Source organism: Thamnophis elegans, chromosome 14 (assembly GCF_009769535.1).
Source record: "Thamnophis elegans isolate rThaEle1 chromosome 14, rThaEle1.pri, whole genome shotgun sequence".
Classification (NCBI taxonomy): Eukaryota; Metazoa; Chordata; class Lepidosauria; order Squamata; family Colubridae; genus Thamnophis; species Thamnophis elegans.
In genome coordinates, this window is record NC_045554.1 from 5,119,367 (window position 1) to 5,146,903 (window position 27,537).

The 27,537-nt window shown below is 45.8% G+C and overlaps 1 protein-coding gene across 1 annotated transcript in view; it reads left to right on the forward strand.

Moving 5' to 3' along the window:
• The first annotated feature begins 1,372 nt into the window (after window positions 1–1,372).
• PRKAR1B (protein kinase cAMP-dependent type I regulatory subunit beta) overlaps window positions 1,373–27,537 on the forward strand; it is a 44,621-nt gene continuing 18,456 nt past the window's right edge. The window contains exons 1-4 of the mRNA XM_032230911.1: window positions 1,373–1,619; window positions 5,507–5,727; window positions 24,045–24,215; window positions 26,790–26,881. Coding sequence (XP_032086802.1) covers window positions 5,536–5,727; window positions 24,045–24,215; window positions 26,790–26,881 — 455 coding nt within the window. The 5' untranslated portion in view covers window positions 1,373–1,619; window positions 5,507–5,535. The remainder of the gene's footprint in view (window positions 1,620–5,506; window positions 5,728–24,044; window positions 24,216–26,789; window positions 26,882–27,537) is intronic.

The window sequence follows — 27,537 nt, forward strand, 5'->3', positions numbered from 1 at the left end:
CCTTATTCTATTCTCTATTCTATTTTATTCATTTCTATCCTATTCCTTATTCTATTCTATTCCTTATTCTATTCTCTATTCTAAGAGCCGAGGTGGCGCAGTGGTTAAATGCAGCACTGCAGGCTACTTCAGCTGACTGCAGTTCTGCTGTTCGGCTGTTCAAATCTCACGGGCTCAGGGTTGACTCAGCCTTCCATCCTTCCGAGGTGGGTAAAATGAGGACCCGGATTGTTGTTGGGGGCAATATGCTGACTCTGTAAACCGCTTAGAGAGGGCTGAAAGCCCTATGAAGCGGTATATAAGTCTAACTGCTATTGCTATTCTCTATTCTATTCTCTATTCTATTTTATTCATTTCTATCCTATTCCTTATTCTATTCTATTTTAATCTATTCTATTCTCTATTCTATTCTCTATTCTATTCTCTATTCTCTATTCTATTCTCTATTCTATTCTCTATTCTATTCTATTCTCTATTCTATTCTCTATTCTATTCTCTATTCTATTCTCTATTCTATTCTCTATTCTATTACGACCCTCCCGGCTTTCCGCAAAAGCCACCAAGTCCTGGCTGCTCCAGCAGGCCGGGGGGCCTGTGAAACATCCAGCCCCGCGGAAATTGTGAATGTTGCGGTTTTGTTTTTAAAGTGTTGTCTCTGTCTAGTCTTCCCCCTTCCCTTGTCTATTGTGAGCCGCCCAGAGTCCTTCGGGAGTGGGCGGCATACAAGACAAATAAATACAAATACAAATAATACAAATATTCTCTATTCTATTCTCTATTCTATTCTCTATTCTATTCTCTATTCTATTCTCTATTCTATTCTCTATTCTATTTTTTATTCTATTCTCTATTCTATTCTATTCATTTCTATCCTGTTCCTTACTCTATTCTATTCTATTCTATTCTCTATTCTATTCATTTCTATTCTATTCTCTATTCTATTCTCTATTCTATTCTCTATTCTATTCTCTATTCTATTCTCTATTCTATTCTCTATTCTATTCTCTATTCTATTCTCTATTCTATTCTCTATTCTATTCTATTCATTTCTATCCTGTTCCTTATTCTATTCTATTCTATTCTATCCTATTCCTTATTCTATTCTATTCTATTCTCTGCTCTTCTATTTCCACTCCTCAAAGGATGTGATTTTCTCCCAATTGGGAATCCCCCCACTGGGATCTCATCCAAGGGAGCTTAGAGTTGGTTCCTTTCCAGCTGGAGTTTATTTTTTTCCCTGCAGGAAAAAAAAAAAGAAAAGAGGCTGAGCTTGCTATGACGGGGGTAACTTGCTGCGCAAGGAATGGATGTTAGAGTCAAGAGATTTTTTTTTAACGCTTTATGTGCAAAAGAAGTGGGGGGGGAGGGAAAGACATATTCAGAGGGGGAGTTGAGGGGAAAAATAGACAGTGAGATCATCTAAGGACGGGGGTGACTGCCTGGCTCCATTGTCTTTTAGCTGGGGATTTTTTTCACCCCCCCCCCCCAAGAAGATACCCAGAACATTGTGGGGAGAGGGGAAATATACCCCCCACCTCAAGCGACCTAGCAGCTAAAAGAGATTTCTACTGCGAATAACGGGGGAGCTGGAAGAAGCTGGTAGCTGAGCCAAACATCAGGTATTTATATACTCCCTGTCCATCCAAGCCTCCCCCCCCCACACCAACCCTCTCCTTTGTGTATATTTGCATGCTCTTTGTCTCTCTCTCTCTTCTCTCCATCTCTCTCCATCCTCATTCCCTCCTTCTCCCCAGCAACAATAGCTGAGATTTAATTCTGCACAAAAAGAGCTATTGCGGATGGAGGCAAAAGACCAAAGGTTTACGGGGTGGGGGTGGGGTGGGGTTCCCTTTCCATGCAGTTAACCAGGGAGAGAAGCAAGCTTGCTGGAGGAGTGGGGGTGGGGGCCATTTTCTTACCCCACCGTTTCAAAATAACATAATAATCCGGCTGGACCATCCCAGGATGCTTTTCTAAGAAAAAAGATGATTACTTTTTGTTTGTTCGTTTATTTTAAAACACCCACCCCCCCCACACATACAAAGAAAAGGAAGGATTGAATCGAAAATCTTATTTCTGATTCTGCCTTCGAAGGTTCGGTGGAAGGCATACGCTATTATTCTCACTGAGGAAGATGTATTTGGTGGCTTTTAAGAGCCCTGACCACCTTCCAAAGAGAGCTTCTTTGAGATAGGGGTCCCTGTGAGAGCCAAAAGCCTTTGCAATCTTGGACTCCAAATCCATGAATGAATGATGTTGGAATAGAATGGAATGGAATAGAATAATGGAATAAGAAGAGAAGAGAGAATATAGAAGAGAGAATAGAAGAGAATATAGAAGAGAGAATAGAAGAGAATAGAAGAAAGTAGAAAATAGAATAGAAAATAGAATAGAATAGAAAATAGAATAGAATGGAATGGAATGGAATAGAATAATGGAATAAGAAGAGAGAACATAGAAGAGAGAGTACAAGAGAACAGAAGAGAATATAGAAGAGAATAGAACAGAATAGAAGAAAATATAAAATAGAATAGAATTGGAATAGAATATAGAATTGGAATAGATTATAGAATAGAATAGAAAATAGAATAGAATAGAATGGAATAGAATAGAATAATGGAATAAGAAGAGAGAATATAGAAGAAAGAATAGAAGAGAATAGAAGAAAATATAAAATAGAATAGAATTGGAATAGAATATGGAATTGGACTAGAATATAGAATAGAAAATAGAATAGAATGGAATGGAATGGAATAGAATAATGGAATAAGAAGAGAAGAGAGAATATAGAAGAGAGAATAGAAGAGAATAGAAGAAAATATAAAATAGAATAGAATTGGAATAGAATATAGAATAGAATAGAAAATAGAATAGAATGGAATGGAATGGAATGGAATAGAATAATGGAATAAGAAGAGAAGAGAGAATATAGAAGAGAGAATAGAAGAGAATAGAAGAAAATATAAAATAGAATAGAATTGGAATAGAATATAGAATAGAATAGAAAATAGAATAGAATGGAATGGAATGGAATAGAATAATGGAATAAGAAGAGAAGAGAATATAGAAGAGAGAATAGAAGAGAATAGAAGAAAATATAAAATAGAATAGAATTGGAATAGAATATGGAATTGGACTAGAATATAGAATAGAATAGAAAATAGAATAGAATAGAATGGAATAGAATAGAATAATGGAATAAGAAGAGAAGAGAATATAGAAGAGAGAATAGAAGAGAATAGAAGAAAATATAAAATAGAATAGAATTGGAATAGAATATAGAATTGGAATAGATTATAGAATAGAATAGAAAATAGAATAGAATAGAATGGAATAGAATAGAATAATGGAATAAGAAGAGAAGAGAGAATATAGAAGAAAGAATAGAAGAGAATAGAAGAAAATATAAAATAGAATAGAATTGGAATAGAATATGGAATTGGACTAGAATATAGAATAGAATAGAAAATAGAATAGAATGGAATGGAATAGAATAATGGAATAAGAATAGAAGAGAGAATATAGAAAGAATAGAAAAGAATAGAAGAGAGAATAGAAGAGAATAGAAGAAAATATAAAATAGAATAGAATTGGAATAGAATATAGAATTGGAATAGAATATAGAATTGGAATAGAATATAGAATAGAATAGAAAATAGAATAGAATGGAATGGAATGGAATAGAATAATGGAATAAGAAGAGAAGAGAGAATATAGAAGAGAGAATAGAAGAGAATAGAAGAAAATATAAAATAGAATAGAATTGGAATAGAATATAGAATTGGAATAGAAAATAGAATAGAATAGAAAATAGAATAGAATAGAAAATAGAATAGAATAGAAAATAGAATAGAATAGAAAATAGAATAGAATAGAAAATAGAATAGAATAGAAAATGGAATAGAATAGAATTCTTTATTGGCCAAGTGTGATTGGACACACAAGGAATTTGTCTTTGGTGCAGATGCTCTCAGTGTACATAAGAAAAATAAAATACATTCATCAAGAACCATAAGATACAACTTAGTGATAGTCATAGGTTACTAATAAGCTATCAAATCATATTAGGAAACAAATTAAAACAATATAACGGAAAGATACAAGCAACATGGTTATAGTCATAAGTGGGGAGAGATAGACACTGGAAGAAAGAGAAGAATAATAGTAATACAGGCTTAGTAAATTATTGACAGTGTTGAGGGAATTATTTGTTTAGCAGAGTGATGGCATTCGGGAAAACCCTGCCCTTGGGTCTAGTTGTTCTGGTATGCAGTGCCCTATAGCATCGCTTTGAGGGCAGAAGTTGAAACCATTTATGTCCAGGATGTGGGGGTCTGTAGATATGTAGGATGGGAGAGGTCTGTTGATATGTAGATGTAGTAAGGAGATACGAGGAGCTCTGCTTTCCCTTTCTTGCAAATTCCAGAGGATATCATAAAACCTTTCTGTTGCGGTTGAACCTGCCCTCCAAAACATTGCAAAAAAATAATAATAGAAAGCACTGATAGAAACTCATGTGAGAAAATCAGCTTGCTGGCTCCAGTGAGGGAAGAGGAAGCTTTCTTCCCATGAGTTATGAAATAACCATGTTTGCTAGAACAAGGCTGCCCACCAACTGATACAGAAGGATGCTCATCAGTGGTTAAGGATGTGATGGCCATGCAGCCCGTTTGAACCCCAGGGGTAGATTTTGCGGCCTCAGAAGGTGAAAAACAAAAACACAACGTCTACGAGCCCGTGTATTCTTCTATTCTCCACTTGTTAAATCTGCAAAATCTGCCTCGCGGGAAGGAGGGATGCCCGCAAAGCTTTGCGGTTTGGGGTTCCCAGGCTGCAGGAATGAGAGAAGCTTGGAGAAAACGTGGGTTTTTTTAAAAAAATAAATCTCGAATAAAGAGATTTGGGTTTTTTTTAAAAAAATATATTTTTATTTCTCATACATACATTCACAAATATACAATCTCATCACTATTATTAATAATGTGCGTTATCTTTTAACATTTATAACAATCTTTCCTCCCCCCCAAAGTTACAATTACAACCGAGATTGCTTTTCTATCATCCCATACACCCATCTTATTTTGCAACAACCCCACTTCTTATTCCTTCCTTCCCTCCCATCTTCTCTCCTTCTCTCCTTTCTTCTGCCCTCCTCTCCTTTCCCTTCTTTACTTCCCCTTCCTCTCGCCCACTCTTCCCCTCTTCTTCCCTTTCCCACCTTCTCCTCTACTCTTACATCCCCTCCATTTCTCCCTCTCCTTTCCCCTTTCTCGAATAAAGGGATTTGTAAACGGTGGAGCATTGGCTGGTGCTCAGCGCTTCAGAGAATATCACGCATGATGCGCTCCAGACATTTTCAAAGAGCTGGGAACGGGTGGGGAGGGGGGGAAGTTGGCTTTTCCTGTCAGAGGAGACGTCCTCCTTCCCCAGGAAGCATTTGAAGATGGATGTCATCCCTCCTCTCACATCCCACCTCCTCCTCCTCCTCCTCCTCCTTCTCACCCAGGGCTGTCATCCCGTTGGCCCCTCACCAAGATGGCGGCTGCTGCTTCCTCCTCCTCCTCCTGCAACGGAGCAGAAGACGAGGAGAGCTTGAAAGGATGCGAGCTGTATGTTCAAAAGCACAACATCCAACAGGCCCTGAAAGAGTGCATCGTGAATCTCTGCATCGCTAAACCCGACCGTCCGATGAAGTTCTTGCGGGAACATTTTGAGAAGCTGGAAAAGGTAAGCGGGGTTCTCAAACAAGGGGGAAGCTGGGATGCTTGCATTTATTTATTTTTTGTGAACAAAGGGGGGGAAAAAAAGAAGAGACGGCTTTCTGATCTATAGAAGCTGCTTCCTAGAGAGTTAGAGCATCATTCAAGTATGGGAGCTGGGTTTTTTTTTTTTTTTTAAGGTTGGTGGCGGGACCTTGGCCCGTGATAGCGAAGCTATGGCACATGTGTCCAAAGTGGCAGCTGTGTCGCCTGGCACGCGCAGCCTTGCCTGTTTGTCTTCCGGGTTTCTGGTGCCACACGTATGCACGACGATCCGCTGTCCTTCGCGTGCGCGGCAGTGCCAAAAATTGGGTGTGCGTGCATGTCCGTTTTTTCCCGGAGCACGATCCGTACAAACGCACGGCCGTGCTGAAAACCAGCCTGCGCATGCCCATCGCCAGCTGATTATCCGGCGCGCATGCGCACTAGAACCCAGAGTTCAGCTTTTTCCAGAGCGCGGCCCCAATGAGTGCATGCGTGAGCAACGTTTCCACGTGACCCTTTTCGCCATCACTGACCTAGCCCAACCCTAACTGGAGATACCAAGATTTGAATTAGGGGCCTTTTGTGAGCAGGTTGAAATTGTTCTACAAAGACCTTACGCTTTTTTTAAAGCAGGGTCTCTCTCTCTCTCTCCGTTATCACCTCTATGGTTGGCACTGATTTGCAGCAGCTGTCCTGTATTTCAAATAGGAGCCTTTCTAACTCTCGTGTCAACGATTGAACTTAGGGTTGTAGGAGATGACCAGGCTGAGCTCGAGGGATGAGTCAAATACGTCATAAGTCACGAATCCAGTCCACCTTGAGTGCCTTTCTTATCTCCCGCTCATTTCCCTTGACTGTTAGTTGCCCAGATTCTTTCCCAAAGCTTCAGTTTTCAATAAATCTTTACACGCGTTTGAACTGCCTGAATCTCCTGATTTCCCCGGCGTATGACAATGAAATGCAAAATATGTGTTAATATGTACGTATTAACATACTGATACAGTTAGTCCTCGACTTGCAACGGTTCATTTAGTGATTGTTCAAAGTTACAACGGCACTGAAAAAAGTGACTTATGACCATTTTTTCACACTTACAAACGTTGCAGCATTCCCCCACAGTCATGTGATTTACATTCGGATGCTTGACAACTGACTCACATTCATGATGGTTGCAATGTCCCGGAGTCATGTGACTCCCCTTTTGCGACCTTCTGACAAGCCAAGCCAATGGGGAAACCAGATTCATTTAAACCAGTGTTTCTCAACTTTGGCGACTTTTAAGTCCTGTGGACTTCAACTCCCAGAATCCCCCAGCCAGCACTGTCTGGGGAATTCTGGGAGTTGAAGTCCACAGGACCGAAAGTCGCCAAGGTTGAGAAACACTGGTTTAAACCATCAGGTTACTACTTTTAAAAACTGTGGTGATTCACTTAGCAAGGAAAGTCATAAAATGGGGCAATACTCGCTTCACAAATGTCTCATTTAGCAACAGAGAGATTTTGGGCTCAACCGTGGCCATAAGTTGAAGACTACTTGTATAATGCTAAGGTGTGAAGTTTCCAAAGGATGACCTAATTAATTTACGAGCCTCGAGACAAAGTTCAAAAGAAATCCATTCATTTATTAGGATCAAAGTTTTGGCATGTTCTTCTGTGGAGCCGAAACTGATTTTCGCTTAATTGCGTTTGAACTTCACCCCTGTATCCCCCCCCTTCTGTCTGTGTCATAAATCACATCCACCAACAAGGTGCTACGGCAGGCTATGAACATGCACATTTCACACACCAGCTGTAGGAATATGAGACCTGACCCTGGCCAGAGGTATGCATGGAATTCTCCTCCCTTTCCTCCTTTTTTCTATCTCAACTTGATAGTAGTCATGGAAACGCTTTACAAGGGTTCCTTTGACTGGGGATATTCTAGTTTCTGGATGGGGCCCTGTGTTTTGTTGCTTGGTTTGTGCGTTACGCATTGCTTAATTTTAACCTGAACTTAATTTGTCAAGTTCTAACTTCGTTTGAGCTCAACACTGGTTACGTTGCAAGCAAGTCACAGGTTCGTGTTTGTCTCTTCTTTCTATCGGAAAATGCTTACCTGATTGGTAACGTGTCTTTTACTTTATTGTAAGTTGTTGTCTTCTTTGCTGTTAGTTTTTAGTAAAGAATAACCATATTAATAATCAGTGTGTTGATGCAATGGACTAGTATGGCTTAAGATGACAGCCAGATTGGTTATGGCCCACCAGCGGTCAGCGGAGCTGGCAGCAGAGTCGGACAGTGAGGAGGTTGGGGAGGAACATGGGCCAGTCCTGGAGTCTGGGGAAGGCTCTGATGAGGGCTCTGCGTCGGAGACAGAGAGGGCAATTTTGCAGTTCTCAGCTGCCTTCGGAGCTAGACGGCAGTGAGGCAGAGGAACAGCTGGAGCCTGTTCCCAGTGTGCGCATGCGCAGAGCTGCCAGAAGAAAAGAACAGCTAAGAAATGAGGGTCGACTTGGGAGTAAAGCCACAGGTGGACGGTGAATGGCCCCTCCCATAGGACATAAAAGAGGAGCGAAAGGGGAGAGGGCTATTGCAGGAAACAATTTGTTCGTTTGGTCATTAGATTCATTTCAGGAGTGTGAAGATCTGTCCGTGAATCTCAGAGACTCTGTGCCCAAGTCTTTTGCTGCATTTTCATTTTGTTTTTCCTTGGGAGACGTTTTTCCAAGGGGAGAAAAGGGGAGGGGGCTTTTGCAGGTACAATTCCTTCGTTCGTTTCAGGAGTGTGAAGATCTGTCCGTGAATCTCAGAGACTCTGTGCCCAAGTCTTTCCTTGCACAGCACCTCATTTGGGGAAATATTGACATGGCAGCTTTCCAAGATAGATAAGGTCTGTAGTCCTAAATATTCCTTTGAAAGACTGTTTGCCAGGCCTTTGCTGAAGGTGAAGGAGAGGAATTCACATTCGTTTTTAAAAAAGGGGTTTTGTCGGCACAAGGAATGCTTTGTGCTTTTTGGGGAAGCCTCGCTCAGAACAAGATTTAACCAATCGGTTAAAACATCATCCGAGTAGCCATAGGATGTACGGTAATTGCTGAAGGGGTTGGAGTAGGACCCTGAAGTTTCAACGGAGGAACATTTTCAAAGGGGGGTGGGAAAGGGTGACTTAGCACCATTTGAAATGTGGGAGGCATATTACCTGAACAATGTAAACCAATGCCCCCCCCCCCCAAAAAAAAAACGTTTGGCCAACAGGAACTGATTCCGTGGAGAGAGGTTTTTCCACGAACCGGAGGGGGAGCGGTTTCGAATTCTGCCTGCACCCCACGGAGGGGGTTCTGCTTGTTCCCGTGGCCCAGTTTGTGGCGTGCAACAACTGGTAAACCACAGAGGAACTACGCCTATAGAGATTCTCAGCTGTCTCAAGTCAGGGATATACTCAAGGTACTTTCTTTCAAAAGGCAACTTGTTTCGCTAGAAGATATTTTGATTCTCAGTCAAGAAACTTCCTCAGTTCTGACTGGACGGCGGAGAATGGTAGGATTTTATATTCCTTGCCATCCTCTGGTCGTTGGCGCGCTCTCTGAGAGTCATTGAGGCCATGTAGAAGGTTAGCTGTGCCCTTCAGATGATGGCAGGAATATAAAATCCTTCCATTCCCCCCCCCCCACTTCAGTCAGAACCGAGGAAGCTTCTTGGATGAGAAGTGAAATGTCTTCAAGCAAAACCAGTCCACCTGCCCTTTGAAAGAAAGCACCTTCTGGATGACAGAGGAAGCAGTGCCAAAATTTACTCCGAGCTGTTAGATATCACTCTAAAAAGAAAAAGAAAAATCTGATGAATTTGGTTTAGATTCTGAGGTTTGGAATCTACAGTATGTGATGGATGTGGCAATAAAGCACCAGGCTAGAAAGCAGGAGGCAGTGAATTCTAGTCCTGCCTTAGCTATGAAAGTGATTTTGGGCCAATCACTAGGGGACTGGGAGTTCTAGTCCCACCTTAGCCCTGAAAGCCAGCTGGGTGACTTTGGGCCAATCACCAGTAGACTGTGAATTCTAGTCCCACCTTAGCCATGAAAGCCAACTGGGTGACTTTGGGCCAATCACCAGGAGGCGGTGAGTTCTAGTCCCACCTTATCCCTGAAAGCCAACTGGGTGACTTTGGGTCAATCACCAGGAGGCGGTGAGTTCTAGTCCCACCTTAGCCATGAAAGCCAACTGGGTGACTTTGGGCCAATCACCAGGAGACAGGGAGTTCTAGTCCCACCTTAGGCATGAAAGCCAGCTGGGTGACTTTGGGCCAATCACCAGGAGGCGGTGAGTTCTAGTCCCACCTTAGTCATGAAAGCCAACTGGGTGACTTTGGGCCAATGACCAGGAGGCGGTGAGTTCTAGTCCCACCTTAGCCATGAAAGCCAACTGGGTGACTTTGGGCCAATGACCAGGAGGCGGTGAGTTCTAGTCCCACCTTCGCCCTGAAAGCCAGCTGGGTGACTTTGGGCCAATCACCAGGAGACAGTGAATTCTAGTCCCACCTTAGTCATGAAAGCCAACTGGTGACTTTGGGCCAATAACCAGGAGACGGTGAATTCTAGTCCCACCTTATCCCTGAAAGCCAACTGGGTGACTTTAGGCCAATCACCAGGAGACAGTGAGTTCTAGTCCCACCTTAGCCATGAATGCCAACTGGGTGACTTTAGGCCAATCACCAGGAGACAGTGAGTTCTAGTCCCACCTTAGCCATGAAAGCCAACTGGGTGACTTTGGGCCAATCACCAGGAGGCTGTGAGTTCTAGCCCCACCTTAGCCTTAGCCATGAAAGCTGATTGGGTGACTTTGAGCCAATCCTTTTCTCTCAGTCCAACCACCTCACAGGTTTATTCTAGCGGGGAAAATGAGAGGAGGAAGGTGTGTCGGATATGTTTGCCCCCCCCCTTGAGTTCTTTTACAAAAATAATAAAAGCGGGACACCAAGACACACATAAAATCAGCTTGTGGGTTGTTAGGCAAGCGGTGAGCTTCATTGTGACTTGATCACTTCTCTAAGAACCTTCAGCCAATCACGATCCAGGCCCACCTGGCCCCATTAGGAGCCCAGGGAGGTTGGTGGGAGGTTGTTTTGGACTAGGTGACCCTCCTCCAGGCAAGAACATCTGCCTGGAACGTCACAAAAAGAACCGCTTCCAGGACTCCAGAGTGTTATGGTAACTTGAGGATTAGACAAGCCATGGAATTGATTGGGTTCCGTAAGGCAGGGATGAGCGGAAACTCACAGGAGTAACTCTCTCCTCTGTCAGAGAGGATGAGGTCCAAGCTCGCCCTTCACATGGGTATCAGATTTAACAGAGCTGGAAGGGACCTTGGAGGTCATCTAATCCAACCCCACCCCCCTCGCCCAAGCAAGAGACCCTACACCATTTCTGACAGATGGCTAAGTCCCATCTCTTCTTGAAAGCTTCCAGGGATGGATCACCCACAACTTCTGAAGGCAACTTCTGTTCCATCGGTTGATTGCTTTCATGGTCAGAAAACCCCTCCTGATTTCCAGGTTGAATCTCTTCCATGTTCAGTATCCATCCATTATTATTCCTTGTCTAGCGTTTGGGTGCTTTGGGGGCAAGAGGCTGACTCTGTAAACCGCTTAGAGAGGGCTGGAAAGCAGTGGTATATAAGTCTGCTTTTGCTTGGGAAGGAAGGAAAGAAGGAAGGAAGGAAGGAAGGAAGGAAGGAAGGAAGGAAGGAAGACAGACAGACAGACAGACAGACAGACAGACAGACAGACAGACAGACAGACATAGTGGTGCAGTTGTTACAATGCAGTGTTGCAGGCTAACTCTGCATTCCCACTGCCAGGAGTTCGATCCTGACCGGTTCACGATTGACTCAACCTTCCATCCTTCCGAGGTGGGTAAAATGAGGACTCAGATTGTTGGGGGCAAATAGGCTGACCCTATACATTGCTTAGAGAGGGCTGTGAAGTGGTATATAAGTTTGTTATAGCTTGGGAAGGAAGGAAGGAAGGAAGGAAGGAAGGAAGGAAGGAAGGAAGGAAGGAAGGAAGGAAGGAAGGAAGGAAGGAAGGAAGGAAGGAAAGAAGGAAGGCATGGTGGCTCAGTGGTCAGAGTGCAGTACTGCAGGCTACTTCTGCTGACTGCCGGCTGCCTGCAATTTGGCAGTTCCAATCCCACCAGGCTCCAGGTTGACTCAGCCTTCCATCCTTCCAAGGTGGGTAAAATGAGGACCCGGATTGTTGGGGGCGAGAGGCTGACTCTGTAAACCGCTTAGAGAGGGCTGGAAAGCCCTGTGAAGCAGCATATACAGCAAGTGTGCTATAGCTTGGGAAGGAAGGAAGGAAGAAAGAAAGAAGGGAAGGAAGGAAGGAAAGAAGGAAGGAAAGAAGGAAGGAAGGAAGGAAGGAAGGAAGGAAGGAAGGAAGGAAGGAAGGAAGGAAGGAAGCCAACCATAGTGGTGCAGTTACTACAGTGCAATGTTGCAGGCAAACACTGCATTCTGACTGCCAAGAGATCGATCCTAACTGGCTCAAGGTAGACTCAGCCTTCCATCCTTCTGAGGTCAGTAAAATGAGGACCCAGATTATTGGGGGACAAGAGGCTGACTCTGTAAACCGCTTAGAGAGGGCTGGAAAGCAGTGCTATGTAAGTCTGCTTTTGCTTGGGAAGGAAGGAAAGAAGGAACCGCTTGGAGAAGGCCATAAGGCACTATAAAGTGGTATATAAGTCTAAGGGCTATTGCTATTGCTATTTAGGGTTCAGATCTGTGACCTGGAAGGACTGAGAATCTCCATAGAGCCTCCTCTCTCTTCTTCTTCTTCTCTTCTTCCTCTTTTATTTCATGCATGCGTTGCGTGTCCCTGTGGGTCTGTATTTGTCCCTGGGAATGTCAAGTCTTGAAACGCAACCTCCCAGGATGAAAAAGCAAGAAGGATGTCGAAAACTAAGTCCAGGGAGGTTCCTGCCAGGCCAACGGAAGGCAGTGAGAAAATGCTGGAGGGATCCATGCAGGTCAGCGGCGCAGCTTACGGGGATCCCGAAAACGCAGTCACGGGGTCCATGAACATCCAGGGCCCGGCCAGCAGCTACGCGGGGAAGTCCGTGGTGGGCTCCCTGCACATCAAAGGAGGCAAGACCCTGATGGGTTCCATGCAAATCAAAGGACCAACAGACAACACCTCAGGGTCATCGATGACAGGTTCCATGAAGGTCAGAGGGCTGGCGAGCGGTCTTTCAGCGCAGGAAGCAGGGAGTTCTGTAAGTTTGCTGAAACCGTGAGAAATCAATCAGAGGGGTTTTGTTCTGGGTGTTGTGGCACGCCAGGGGAGCTGGCAGCAGATTCGGACAGTGAGGAGGGTTGGGGAGGAACCTGGGCCAGTCCTGGAGTCTGGGGAAGGCTCTGAGGAGGGCTCTGTGTCGGAGGCAGAGAGGGGGCCAGGGCCGTATGCCAGCTATCAGCTTCTCAGATTGGGGTCAGAGGGAGAACAGAACATAATAACAGAGTTGGAAGGGAGCTTAGAGGTCTTCTAGCCCAACCCCCTGCTTAGGCAGGAAACCTTACACCTAGACAAATGGTTCTCCAACATCTTCTTAAGAACTTCCAGTGTTGGAGCTTTCACAACTTCTGGAGACAAGTTGTTCCGTTGATTAATTGTTCTCACTATCAGGAAATTTCTCCTTAATTCTAAGTTGCTTCTCTCCTTGATTAGCTTCCACCCATTGCTTCTTGTCCTGCCCTCGGGTACTTTGGAGAATAGCTTGACTCCCTCTTCTTTGGGGCAGCCCCTCAAATAACAGAACACTGCTATCATGTCACCTCTCATCACCAGAGGTGGGTTCCGGCTGCTACTATTGCTGGTTCGCTCAGGGACGCACTGCGCCAGTGGAGCTGGTAGCAGATTCGGACAGTGAGGAGGTTGGGGAGGAACCTGGGCCAGTCCTGGAGTCTGGGGAAGGCTCTGAGGAGGGATCTGTGTCGGAGGCAGAGAGGGGGCCAGGGCCGTCCGACAGTTATCAGCTGCCTTCAGAGTCAGACATCAGTGAGGCAGAGGAACAGCTGGAGCCTGTTCCCAGTGTGCGCATGGACAGAGTTGCCAGATGAAGGGAACAGCTAAAGAACAGGGGCCGACTTGGGAGTAAGGCCACAGGTGAATGACGATGAATGGCTCCTCCCAGAGGAAATAAAAGAGGTGCGAAAGAGGATTCTAGGCTAGTGCCTCTTTTCATTCTGCCCCCCATCTTATGCCACTCCTTCCCCTACATCAGGGGTAACAAACTCGATTAAATTGAGGGCTGCATCAGGGTTGTGTTTGACCTTGAGGGCCGGGGTGGGTGTGGCCAGCTGGGTGTGGCCAGCTTGACATTACTCATGTCGGGGGCACCTGTGGTGGTCGAGCACTCTGCATACGCAGAGTTGCCAGACGAAGGAAAAAAACTAAAGAACAGGGGTCAACTTGGGAGTAAGGCCACAGGTGGACGATGAATGGCCCCTCCCAGAGGAAATAAAAGAGGAGCGAAAGGGGAGGGGAGTTTGCAGGAGACCATTAGTTCACTTCATTGGTTCGTGACTCTCTGAGATTCCTTGCCAAGTTTTGCACATATCAGCCTGGCAGCTCTCCATGCCAGATAAGGTCTGTGACTGTAAATCCTCCCTTGAAAGACTTTCCTGGATGTGAATGAGCAGAATTCACAGTTAAACTAATCAAAGGGGTTTTTGTCGGGACCAGGAGTTTGCTCTTGGGAAGCCTAGACCACCACACATCAGACAGCAGGACCACGGAGGCCCATTGTCCAAATTTCATCCTGTACCACCTCTTTCTACCTCCCAGAGGAAATAAAAGAGGAGCAAAAGGGGAGTGGAGTTTGCAGGAGACCATTAGTTCGCTTCATTGGTTCGTGACTCTCCCCTTGCCAAGTTTTGCAGAGATTGTCCTGGCAGCTCTCCAAGCCAGATGAGGTCTGTGACTGTAAATCCTCCCTCGAAAGATTTTGCTGGATGTGGAGCAGAATCCACAGTCCATTAATAAAAGGGGTTTTTGTCAGGACCAGGAGTTTGCTTCCTGCTCTCGGGAAGCCTCGGTCAGAACACTGGGCTCTTCTCACATTGGAGAATCCCGTACGGCTTGTGTCCAGGTAGTCCTTGACTTAACAACCCCAAACTTTCATTGCTAAGTGAGACAGTTGTTTTATTTGTAGGAACAGAGGAAACGTTACGTAAAGACATGTGCAGTAAAATGCCATGGTCTCAGTAGCTGGTTATCTCGGATACCTATGAGCTCCCCTAATTAGCAGAACCAGATGTGGGAAGAGAGGAAAAGGTTACGTACAGGCATGCGCATTAGACGGCCATGAGCTCAGTGACCAATGACCTCAACTGTTTATGAGAACCAGGTAGTACCAGAGAGATCTGTGAAGCTTCGACTCTGGCTGGGATGGACTTAAAGATTGACCAGAGTAATAAGAGAGAATGTACTAATAAGATGCTGTTGCTACCCCTGTTTTGCTCTGCTTGTTCAAAGCCAAATAAACTCTGCGTAAGGCAGACAGATATATTTGGGCACCACTGCTTGGTGGATTTTTGAAAACCTACATTTATTGAGCTCCCTTTCTGAGTTTCTACATGTGGTCCTTAAAATACGGCCACTGCGGAGCCCAAAACCTCTGTGGTTAAGTGAGACATTGATTTAAGTGGCCATTGCCTTGTTTTATTAGCTTTCTGGTCACGGTCGTTAAGTGGATCACTGCAGTAGTAACCGGGTTGTTAAGAGAATCTGCCTTCTGCAATGACTTTGCTGGTCAGAAGGTCTCACAAGGGAACACGGGACCCCGGGGACACTGCAACCGTCATAAATATGAGTCAGTTTCCAAGTATCCGAATTTTGATCACCCAGTTACGGGGATGCTACAAAGTTGGAAGTGTGAAAAACTTTTTCAGTGCCATTGTAACTTTGAATGGTCACTAAATGGACTGTCATAAGTCGAGGACTACCTGTGTCTAACTCAGAAAGTGAACTAGATGTTCTTGCCTACTACACAACTCTCATTTTAACCTAGCTGGTAGGATTACTTCAGTGTGTTCCACATACCCAGGAAACATCGTAAATCTTGAGTAAATTAATCCCAGGAGCCCGTACAATGAGAATGAGATGGTAGCTGAAATATATGAGCTGATTCCACCCATGGTCCAAAGTTCAGGTGCTTTGGGTGACTCCAACCATTGTGTTATCGAAGTTGTGGTTGACGGCTGTATGGTGTTGTGTGACTCCCAACTCATTGAACAAACCACGGATGAAGTAGCCATGGCTCAGCATAGACTATGAATCTTTGTAGAGCCTCAGGCTATGAGTTATGAAGGTCTCTCTCTTCCCCCATGTTTGGCCTCCACCATCTCTGATGATATAAAAATTGCCAACTTCCCATACCCTGAATCTGTGTTGACTCTCAAGGCCATCGGCGCACAACCCCAACAAGGAATTGGGTTGGTCCAAGCAGGAATGGAAGTTCATCCCCCCCCGTCACATCTGTACTTGTGAATGACAGATGTCATTCATTCCCGGAGAGACACAGGAATGTGCTTTGAGTCTTCAGGGCTTGGGTGACTCCAACCATTGTGTTATCGAAGTTGTGGTTGATGGCTGTATGTTGTTGTGTGACTCCACCTCATTGAACAAACCACGGATGAAGTAGCTATGGCTTAGCGTAGACTATGAATCTTTGTAGAGCCTCAGGCTATGAGTTAAGGTCTCTCTCTTCCCTCGTGTTTGGCCTCCTCAATCTTCCAGTGATATAAAAGTCGCCAATATTTTCTTGCGCAATAAGATGGCCATCTTGGCGCCCAACGCCAACAAGGATGCGAGTTGGTCCAAGCACGTTCCAGGAATGGAAGTTCATTCCCCCCCCCCATCACGTCTGTGCTTGTGAATGACAGATGTCATTCATCCCCGCAGAGACACGGGAATGCCATGGCAACAGTGTGTGATTCTCTCTCTCTCTCTCTCTCCTCTCTCTCTCTCTCTCTCTCTCTCTCTCTCTCCCTCCCTCCCTCCCTCCCTCCCTCTCTCTCTCTTTCTCTCTCTTTCTCTCTCTCTCCTCTCTTTCTCTCTCCATGTGTTTGTGAAGGATGAGTGACATTCCCTTGACGGGGAATTTTCTGGAAAGATATGCAAGAATCCACTTTTGAGGAACGGCCTTTTCCGAGGGCTGTTTTCGGGAAAGGTTTTATTTATGATTCCTTTCCCCGAGACTCGGTACAGGAATTTAGGGGTGACAATGAAGGCTTGTGTATCTGTGATAGCAAAAGGTGTGTGTGTATGTTTAAAGTCCTAAGGGAATGTTCCTTATTTTTTGTTTACAAGCTTATCTCTGGATCCTGGTGTATGTTTTAGACTTATGGGCTTGAAGCATTTGAGAGAGGAGCTCCAGCAGTGAATTAGCAAGGCATAGAAATGCTATCCCATCGCTTAGCTGCACCAATTGGCAGTGGAGCTGGCTAGCAGAGATGCTCTCATGAAGACACGGACGGAAGAGAGAACTATATGGTAACTTGCCTGCGTTTCTATTTCACTCTCCTGGAGTGGGGTTGGCGGTCGGAGAAGACCTAGCTAAGGGGTTAATCCCGGTGCAGCTTCTAGAACCTTTTTCCTTGCCTTTGGAAAGGATGCCCTCTACTATTTCATTGGAACCTTGTTAAGAGCCATTGATTTTTTCCCCCTCACCCACCCCCGGTTTGAATATTTTATTTCAAGCTTTTTAACATTCTCTTAGAGAGGCTGTGGTTTAAAGCTCATCCGTCTCACCCGAGGCTTGTTATTATCGAGGGAGGATCTTGCAAAATGTGTTTGGGATCCAAGAAGTGAGGGGGGGGGGGATTGTAGGAGCTGGGATGTTGAGTAGCCAATTGATCATCAGTGGATCGCCGAACCGGGCGGGGGGGAGGGAGGGGGAGGAGGTAAGGACATAAGGCAAAAAATAAGGAGAGTCCATGATGGTCCATGATTTACTAGGCATTTTCAGTAGTCTTAAGGGAAGGTTTTGAGAATTGGAGGTCAAAGTATTTATGACCCAGCTCTATCCAAATATTAGAGAGCCGGAGGCGAACTCTGCAGTATTTTTCCACCTGGAAAACCTATGCAGAACGGAGAAATTTTGCTTTCCCTCCCGATCAACGTGGCTTCTTCAGCTTCGGGGAGGTGGTGAAAAACCTCCTGCATTTCTGGATCATGGACCCGAGCCAGCTGAATCTCAACTCTCTTGTCCTTCCGATGACGGAGCTGTCTTGACGGGTTGGCGGGGGGGGGGGGGGGAGAAGAGGGGAACGTTGATGAAGATGGGGAGGTGTGCTGGCTGCCGTTTGGCGCTCACGCACAGTCCGGGAACGGGCAAGGCCCCTCCCTCAGGTGGCCCTGAGGTTTCCTCTCCCTCTGCTCCGCTGTGGATTCCGGAAACATGGTCGATGTGGAGGGCCAGCGGTCCTTAACTGCAGGGATAGAGGTAGGGTGTTTCTTTCTCCTCGCTGCTTCCTCCTAAGTGATGTTGGGGAGTCAACACCCCTGGGCTTCTTAGAGAGTTGTGCGTGTGTGCATGAGTGTGTGACGCTGTCATGGGTAGATCCGTAACTACAACGATGTGCTGAGATTTGTGCTTCTCACAACTTTTCTTCTGTTGGGCGAGAGGCGCGTGGTTTTTCGACTTGTGTTGAGCGGGGTTTGGGAAACCCTTGAGGGTTTCCAAGTGGAGACTTTGAGTTGACTTTCTTGTTGGAAGGAGTTCTATCTATTCCCCCTCTTTTTCTCTGGCTTCTTCTGGTTCTCCCGTATGTAATTCCCAGAAGAATAGCACAGCACAGCACAGCATAGAATAGAATAGAATCATAGGGCTAGAAGAAGACCTCAGAAGTCTTCTAGTCCAACCTTGCACATATGTGCTAGTCGTTCCTGACTCTAGGGGGCAGCGCTCATCTCCGTTACAAAGCCAAAGAGCCAGCGCAGTCCAAAGACATCTCCGTGCTCTTGTGGCCGGCATGACTAAACACCGAAGGCACACGGATCGCTGTTCCCTTCCCACCAAAGGGGGTTCCTATTTTTCTACTTGCATTTTTTACATGCTTTCGAACTGCTAGGTTGGCAGAAGCTGGGACAAGTCACGGGAGCTCACTCCATTACGTGGCGCTAGGGATTCGAACCACCGAACTGCCAACCTTTCTGATCGACAAGCTCAGCGTCTTAGCCACTGAGCTACCACTTCCCCATGTCCATTGTCCAAGGCAAGCTAGTCCATTGATTAATTGTTCTCGCTGTCAAAAAAAATTTCTCCTTGGCTCTGGGTTGAATCTCTTCTTAACAATCTCTCCATCCATTACTTCTTGTCCTACTCGCAGGTGTTATGCAGAATAAGTCAACCCCCTCTTCTCTGTTTCAGCTCTTCAAGTATCGGAGGATCGTTATCATGTCCCTCCAATCCTTCTCTTCAATATGTTAGACAAACCTAGCTCCCTCAACCGTTCCTCATACTGTCAGATTCAGTTTAATGTCAGGATTCCAAATAGCATCCAAAAGTAAATCAGAGTCCGAGGCAAAGGATTGCTCAAAGTTCCAATTTATGAAGAGAGACATGTTGGCACATCTGGGAAAACCCGAATCTGAAAGCTTCTCGGTTTTCCCCACCCAATTGAAAGTTCAAGGTCTTGCCCCCCCACACCCACCAGCCCATCACATGGTCCAATCTCCCACTGCCATGCTGGCAGTTCCACCCATCCAGTTCCGGTCAGGTGCAGAGGTGCAAAGACAAAGGATGACCATGGCTTTCTAGAAAGAATGTTGTTATGGCTACATATCATCTAACACCGTACAATCCTCCCTTCCCATTTTCCTGCAATAGAAAATGCATAGTAGAATAATAGAAAGTGTGGCAGGCCAGAGATCCAAAGGAAAAGATGGCTAACACATACAAGTTAGCATCTTACACCCAGGATCAACTTCATTACTCTTCTCTGTACACTTTCCGGGGTCTCAGAATCTTTTTTGTATGGTGGTGACCAAATGCTACACAGCATTCCAAGCATGGCCCCATGAGCCACGTGATATAAAGTGGTACAGGTAGTCCTGGACCTACGACCACAAATTGAGCCCGGATTTTTGTTGTTGTTCGGTGAGACGTTCGTTAAGTGAGTTTTGCTCCATGGTATGACCTTTCTTGCCACAGTTGTTAAGTGAATTGTTGCAGCTGATTAGTTAGTAACCCAGTTGTTAAGTGAATCCAGCTTCCCCCATTGATTTTGCTTGTCAGAGAGTTGCAAAAGGGGATCACGTGACCCCGGGACAATGCAACCGTCATAAATATGAAACAACTGCCAAACGTCTGGATTTTGACCACATGATCATGGGTTAGGGTTGGGTTGGGTTAGGTTAGGTTAGATTAGGGTTGGGTTGGGTTTGGGTTGGGTTAGAGTTAGGGTTAGGGTATAGGGTTAGGATTGGGTTGGGTTGGGTTGGGTTAGATTAGGGTTGGGTTGGGTTTGGGTTGGGTTAGAGTTAGGGTTAGGGTAATAGCAATAATATAGCAGTAGACTTATATACCGCTTCATAGGCCTTTCAGGCCTCTCTAAGCGGTTTACAGAGAGTCAGCATATTGCCCCCAACAATCTGGATCCTCATTTTACCCACCTCGGAAGGATGGAAGGCTGAGTCAACCCTGAGCCGGTGAGATTTGAACCGCTGACCTGCTGATCTAGCAGTAGCCTGCAGTGCTGCATTTAACCACTGCGCCACCTTGGCTCTTGGTATAGGGTATAGGTTTAGGATTGGGTTGGGTTAGGGTTGGGTTAGGTTTAGGGTTGGGTTGGGTTGGGTTAAGGTTGTGTTGGGTTACAGTTGCGTTGGGTTAGGTTTAGGTTTAGGGTATAGGGTTAGGATTGAGTTGGCTTAGGGTTGGGTTGGGTTAGGTTTAGGGTTGGGTTAGGGTTGGGTTACGTTGGGTTACGGTTGCGTTAGGTTAGGTTTAGGGTATAGGGTTAGGGTTGGGTTGAGTTAGGGTTGGGTTGGGTTGGGTTGGGTGCCGTCGAACCTTTGAACGGTCACTGTTGTAAGTCGAGGACTACCTGTACTATCATCTCTCCACAACATTGATCTTGAACAACCCTTGAACACCCATCCTTCAGAGATGGCTGTTGAACCTCATCCTAAAAGCCTCCTGAGATGGAGAACCCACAATTCTGCAGCTAGTTCCACCATTTACAGATCTTGGCATCACACAACCGGTCTTTAGATTCAAAGGAGAATGTCCAGTGGGAAGGATTCTGCCCTCTCATCTTTCCTTTGGGATTAACTGGAAAAATAGGAAGCCAAGGGGGTGGGGGATGGTGTGCTAATCAAGGTCATTCATGCACATTTATTTTGGTCCTCTTCTTCCTAAGCGTCAGAGCAACACCTAGGAGAATTTCGCCAAAAGAATACCTCTTGGAAGATAATCCCGTGCCAGTGAATTTAGTGAGTAGCGGAAAATGTAGAAGGGTCTTGCATAGCGTCATAAGATATCTTTGAGGGCTTCTTGTGGGGGCGTCTGTTATGATTCCTCACCCCTGGAATAAGGATGGTCTGAATTTAGACTTTCTAGCATTACCTAGTAGCCATTTTTGGAAACGTTCCATGAGAAAGAACAACTCAGTACTTTTCCCCCCCCACGAGACAATCATAAAAATTGTCGCTCATAAGAACGTTGAACATGGTTGGTTCTTGGGACTCTTGGGAAGGTGCCACTGCATTAAGAAGCAGCTTCTCTTAATTTCTCTCGTTATCTCGGATGAGCAAGCCATAAGTCATTTCCTGACTCCATACCACCAGCCGATTAAGGTGATAATTAACCACATCTCCTAGCCATGGATACCCAATCTGTTTCCTCCTCCGCAACCTTCTATTTAGTAGACTCATTTCCTAAATTATCTCCTCAACGTAATAGGAGAGCAGTCAAAGCCTTGGGAGGGTTTTGGCATGACCACACAGGACACAACGGTGTATTGTGAAGCCCAGTTGGGTACTGTGCCAATGTTGGTTGTTCCCAAAAACGATGTGAAAAGCAAAATGGCAGGTGGTGGGAATGGATGAGTGGACAAATATCTCCCCATCTATTCGTCTGTGGTCTTTTGATATTTGTGGGACACTTAATTGTTCCCCATCAAAAAACTGTGTGAAAAGCAAAAGCAGGTGGTAGGGTAGAAGGATGGATGGGTGGATGGACGAACAAACATCTCCCCATCTACTCTTCTATAGTATTTTGGTATTTATGGGACACCTCGTTGTTCCCCATCAAAAAACTGTGTGAAAAGCAAAATGGCAGGTGGAGAGATAGAAAGATCAATAGATGGATGGATGGATGGATGGGTGGATGGACAAACATCTCACCATCTACTCTTCTATAGTGTTTTGGTATTTGTGGAGCACCTCACTGTTCCCCTTCAAAAAACTGAAAAGCAAAATGGCAGGTGGAGAGATAGAAGGATCAATAGATGGATGGATGGATGGATGGATGGATGGATGGATGGATGGATGGGTGGGTGGGTGGATGGATGGATGGATGGATGGATGGATGGATGGATGGACGGACGGACAAACATCTCCCATCTACTCTTCTATAGTGTTTTGGTATTTATGGGACACCTTGTTGTTCCCCATCAAAAAACTGTGAAAAGCAAAATGGCAGGTGGAGAGATAGAAGGATCAATGGATGGATGGATGGATGGATGGATGGATGGATGGATGGATGAACAGACAAACATCTCCCCATCTACTCTTCTATAGTGTTTTGGTATTTGTGGGGCACCTAATTGTTCCCCATCAAAAAACTGTGAAAAACAAAATGGCAGGTGGAGAGATAGAAGGATCAATAGATGGATGGATGGATGGATGGATGGATGGACAAACATCTCCCCATCTATTGTTCTGAAGTGTTTTGGTATTTGCTCACCTGTGAAGATCCTGTATAAATGTCTAAAAGTAATAATTTATAATGTCTATTATCTTAGGTGTATATTCACATTTATATATATATAAAATGTTTGGGAGTTTGCAATCCAAAGAAACTCCCCCAGGAGGTCCAATCTGGACCTTTCTCTGTAGAGACTTCACTAGATAGGAATTCTAGTGGCTGTTTAAAACTTTTTAAAGCCCCTTCACTGGCTTTTTGCCCCATGCAAATGTCTTCTAAATAGCCTCATTCATTCCAGCTAAAAATATGCAAAGATTGATTTGGCTAAAGCTTTGTTTAATAAGAACTGGAAATGACATTTGGGGGGGGGGGACAATGTATGGGTAGTCCTTGACTTACGACCGATGGTCTAGCAACCATTTGAAGTTACGAAAAAAGAGATGTACGACTGATCCTTGCACTTAACCATTGCAACGTTCCCACGATCACGTGATCAAAACTTGGCCACAGAGTCTTGTGGTCATGTAATCGCCATTGGCCACCTTCCCAGCCAACTTCCAACAAGCAAAGTCAATCTGGGGAACCCAGATTTGCTCAACTACCATGTGATTCACTTAACGGCTGCAGTGACTCACTTAACAACCATGGGAAAGCTGGTCACAAAATTGGGCACGACTGTTGTGGCCTGCCAGTGGCCAGCAGATTCGGACAGTGAGGAGGTTGGGGAGGAACCTGGGCCAGTCCTGGAGTCTGGGGAAGGCTCTGATGAGGGCTCTGTGTCGGAGGCAGAGAGGGGGCCAGGGCCGTTATGCCAGTTATCAGCTGCCTTCAGAGTCAGACATCAGCGAGGCAGAAGAACAGCTGGAACCTGTTCCCAGTGTGCGCATACGCAGAGTTGCCAGACGAAGGGAAGAGCTAAAGAACAGGGGTCGACTTGGGAGTAAGGCCACAGGTGGACAGTGAATGACCCCTCCCAGAGGGAATAAAAGAGGAGCGAAAGGGGAGTGGAGTTTGCAGGAGACAAATTAGTTCGCTTAATTGGTTCGTGACTCTCCGAGACTCCTTGCCAAGTTCTCCAGATATCGGCCTGGCAGCTCTCCAAGCCAGATAAGGTCTGTGACTGTAAATCCTCCTTTGAAAGACTTTGCTGGAGGTGAATGAGCAGAATTCACAGTCAATTAATCAAAGGGGTTTTTGTCGGGACCAGGAGTTTGCTTCGTGCTCTCGGGAAGCCTCGGTCAGAAGAGTGACTCATTCAACAGTTGCTTTGCAGAGCAATGGGTAAATTCTGATTCCCAACTAGGGTCGTAAATCAAGGACTGCCCACGTGAACTTTATAGCTTGATGACTGAATGAAATAAATGAAATTTCTCTGGCTTTCTTTCGTTTTCACAGGAAGAAAACAAACAGATCCAGTCTTGGCAGAAATCCAGCTCCCAGTCAGATTCTCATGACGATGAAGTTTCTCCACCACCTCCAAACCCGGTGGTCAAAGCCCGCCATCGAAGGGGAGGGGTCAGTGCTGAGGTCTACACAGAAGAAGACGCCGTGTCTTATGTCCGGAAGGTAAAACTATATTGTTATCCTTGGACGGTTTCTATGAGTAATGTGCGGAAATTGTGTTTCAGGAGACCTCAAAAGCTCATTGGGGGTAGTATTAAAGTGCTGGTCTAGAAAGTAGGAGATGTGAGTTCTAGTTCTGCCTTAGGCATGGAAGCCACTGGGTGACTTTGGGCCAATCAGCAGGTGATGGTGAGTTCTAGTCCCACTTTAAGCATGAGAGCCTGCTGGGTGACTTTGGGCCAATCCCCAGGAGATGGTGAGTTCTAGTTCCGTCTTAGGCATGAAAGCCAGCTGGGTGACTTTGGGCCAATCACCAGGAGACAGGGAGTTCTAGTCCCGCCTTAGGCATGAAAGCCAGCTGGGTGACTTTGGGCCAATCACCAGGAGACGGTGAGTTCTAGTCCCGCCTTAGGCATGAAAGCCAGCTGGGTGACTTTGGGCCAATCACCAGGAGACGCTGAGTTCTAGTCCCGCCTTAGGCATGAAAGCCAGCTGGGTGACTTTGGGCCAATCACCAGGAGACGGTGAGTTCTAGTCCCACCTTAGGCATGAAAGCCAGCTGGGTGACTTTGGGCCAATCACCAGGAGACAGGGAGTTCTAGTTCCGCCTTAGGCATGAAAGCTAGCTGGGTGACTTGGCCAATCACCAGGAGACTGGGAGTTCTAGTCCCTCCTTAGGCATGAAAGCCAGCTTGGTGACTTTGGGCCAATCACCAGGAGACGGTGAGTTCTAGTCCCACCTTAGGCATGAAAGCCAGCTGGGTGACTTTGGGCCAATCACCAAGAGACTGGGAGTTCTAGTCCCGCCTTAGGCATGAAAGCCAGCTGGGTGACCTTGAGCCAGTCCTCCTCTCTCTGCCCTGGGAAGGAGGCAATGGCAAGCGACTCCTGAAAAAACCTTGCCAAGAAAACTGCAGGGCCTTTTCCATGTGGCCTCCGGGAATCCCAACTTGCCTCGAAGGCACATTCATACGTTCAAAAGCCAGGCTTATTAAAGGAAAGCAGAATTTTCTCATGGATCGGGGGGCCTCAGTTAGCTTTTGCTTGGTGGGCTGAGATTTTATCAATTTGTGTTTTTTATTTTTTTTAAAAAAGAGTACCCAGATTCTCTGCAGAACATCTACCCCCGAGAAAGCTTGGTCCCAAATATGGCCTCTATGCTCAGGAGGATTTTATGGCTAGATTCTGCGATGTTCACTCCTGATTTTTAACATCCGATCCAATCTATATTCTTGTCCCAGCATCTCAGTGAAGGCAGCCTGGCAGCCACCCAATGTTCAGAACCAAGTTCAATAATTAATGCCTCTCGCTGCTTAAGATGCATTTGAAGAAATAGTATTAAATTCTGCCAGATGCTGAATTATTTGCTATTCAGCCTTTTTAAAAAAACAAAACACATTCCCATTAGATGCTCCTTCCGATTTGCGTCTGGCCTGCCCCGTTGGTTCAATTCAGTTAAGAAGACATCCCGATGAGTTAATTCAGCATTTTCTAGCTGATGTTTGATGCTCAAGGCACCGTTGTCTTTTATTTCAGATTAAGCAATTTTCATAAACTCTCTCAAAAGTTGCCATTTCTGCAAGCTTAACTCACTCAGGTCTGGAATTACGGAGTTGCTTTGTGATTGCTTTTTTATTAAATTAGTCTAAATACAAAACTCTTAATAAAATATGTTAGCACTTAGCAGTAGCATTTGCTTATATACTGCTTCACGGTGCTTTTACAGCCCTCTCTAAGCAGTTTACAGAGTCGGCCTCTTGCCCCCCCAACAATCTGGGTCCTCGTTTTACCCACCTTGGAAGGACGGGAGGCTGAGTCAACCTGGAGCCGGTCAGGATCGAACTCCTGGCAGTGGGCAGAGTTAGACTGCAATGCTGCATTCTAAGCCCTGGCAGTGGGAAGGAAGGAAGGAAGGAAGGAAGGAATAGCACTTCGACATAGATACCGCTTTACAGCCCTCTCTAAGCGGTTTGCAGAGTCAGCCTCTTGCCCCCAACAATCTGGGTCCTCATTTTACCCATCTCAGAAGGACGGAAGGCTGAGTCAACCTTGAGCCAGTCAGAATTGAACTGCTGGCAGTGGACAGAGCCTGCAGAATTAGCCTGCAATTCTGAATTCTAACCACTGCGCACAATGGAAGGAAGGAAAGGAAGGAAGGAAGGAAGGAAGGTAGTAATAGCACTTCGACTTAGATACTGCTTTACAGCCCCTTCTAAGCGGTTTAACCTCTCAAAGAGGTTTACAGAGTCAGCCTGTTGCCCCCAACAATCTGGGTCCTCATTTTACCCACCTCGGAAGGATAGAAGGCTGAGTCAATCTTGAGCCTGGTGAGATACTCAAATTGCAGGCAGCCGGCAGTCAGCAGAAGCGGCCTGCAGTACTGCACTCTAACCACTGTGCTACCGTGGCTCATAGTCGGAAACGTTATTCGGAAAAGAGTCCTGGTTTCTGGCCGTTACACATGAAAGTGGCTCTCCTACAACGGTTACACCAGGAGTCTTTGCTGACCTCTTACTAATCACCTGGAGTTCTGCTCGCACCTAATTTTGGCTTCTGCTCCTCCCTTTTCCATTCCAGGTTATTCCAAAGGACTATAAGACTATGACAGCCTTGGCCAAGGCCATCTCCAAGAACGTCCTCTTCGCTCACCTTGATGACAATGAGAGAAGGTAGGATGGGATCTGGGATGTTAGTCTGATGCCCTAGTTTGGTCATGAAACATCTGCAAGAAAATAATCAAGCTTAGAGAGCACCAAGGACCTCATAGTCCTCCTATCCCCCCTCCTCTCCATAACCCCACTCCCTTCTAGCACCGATGATATTATCTAGCTGGGTAATGAAACATGCAAGAAAACTACCAAGCTCAGAATGCACAAGGACCCCTCAATTCTCCTCCTCCTCCTCCTCCTCCTCCTCCTCCTCCTCCTCCTCCTCCTCCTCCTCCTCCTCCTCCTCCTCCTCCTCCTCCTCCTCCTCCTCCTCCTCCTCCTCCTCCTCTTCTCCATAACCCCACTCCCTTCCAGCACCGAAGATATTATCTAACTGGATAATGAAACATGCAAAAAAACTACCAAGCTCAGAATGCAACAAGGACCCCTCAATCCTCCTCCTCCTCCTCCTCCTCCTCCTCCTCCTCCTCCTCCTCCTCCTCCTCCTCCTCCTCCTCCTCCTCCTCCTCCTCCTCCTCCTCCTCCTCCTCTTCTTCTCCATAACCCCACTCCCTTCCAGCACTGAAGATATTATCTAACTGGATAATGAAACATGCAAAAAAACTACCAAGCTCAGAGAGCACTAAGGACCTCACCTCCTCCTCTTCCTCCTCCTC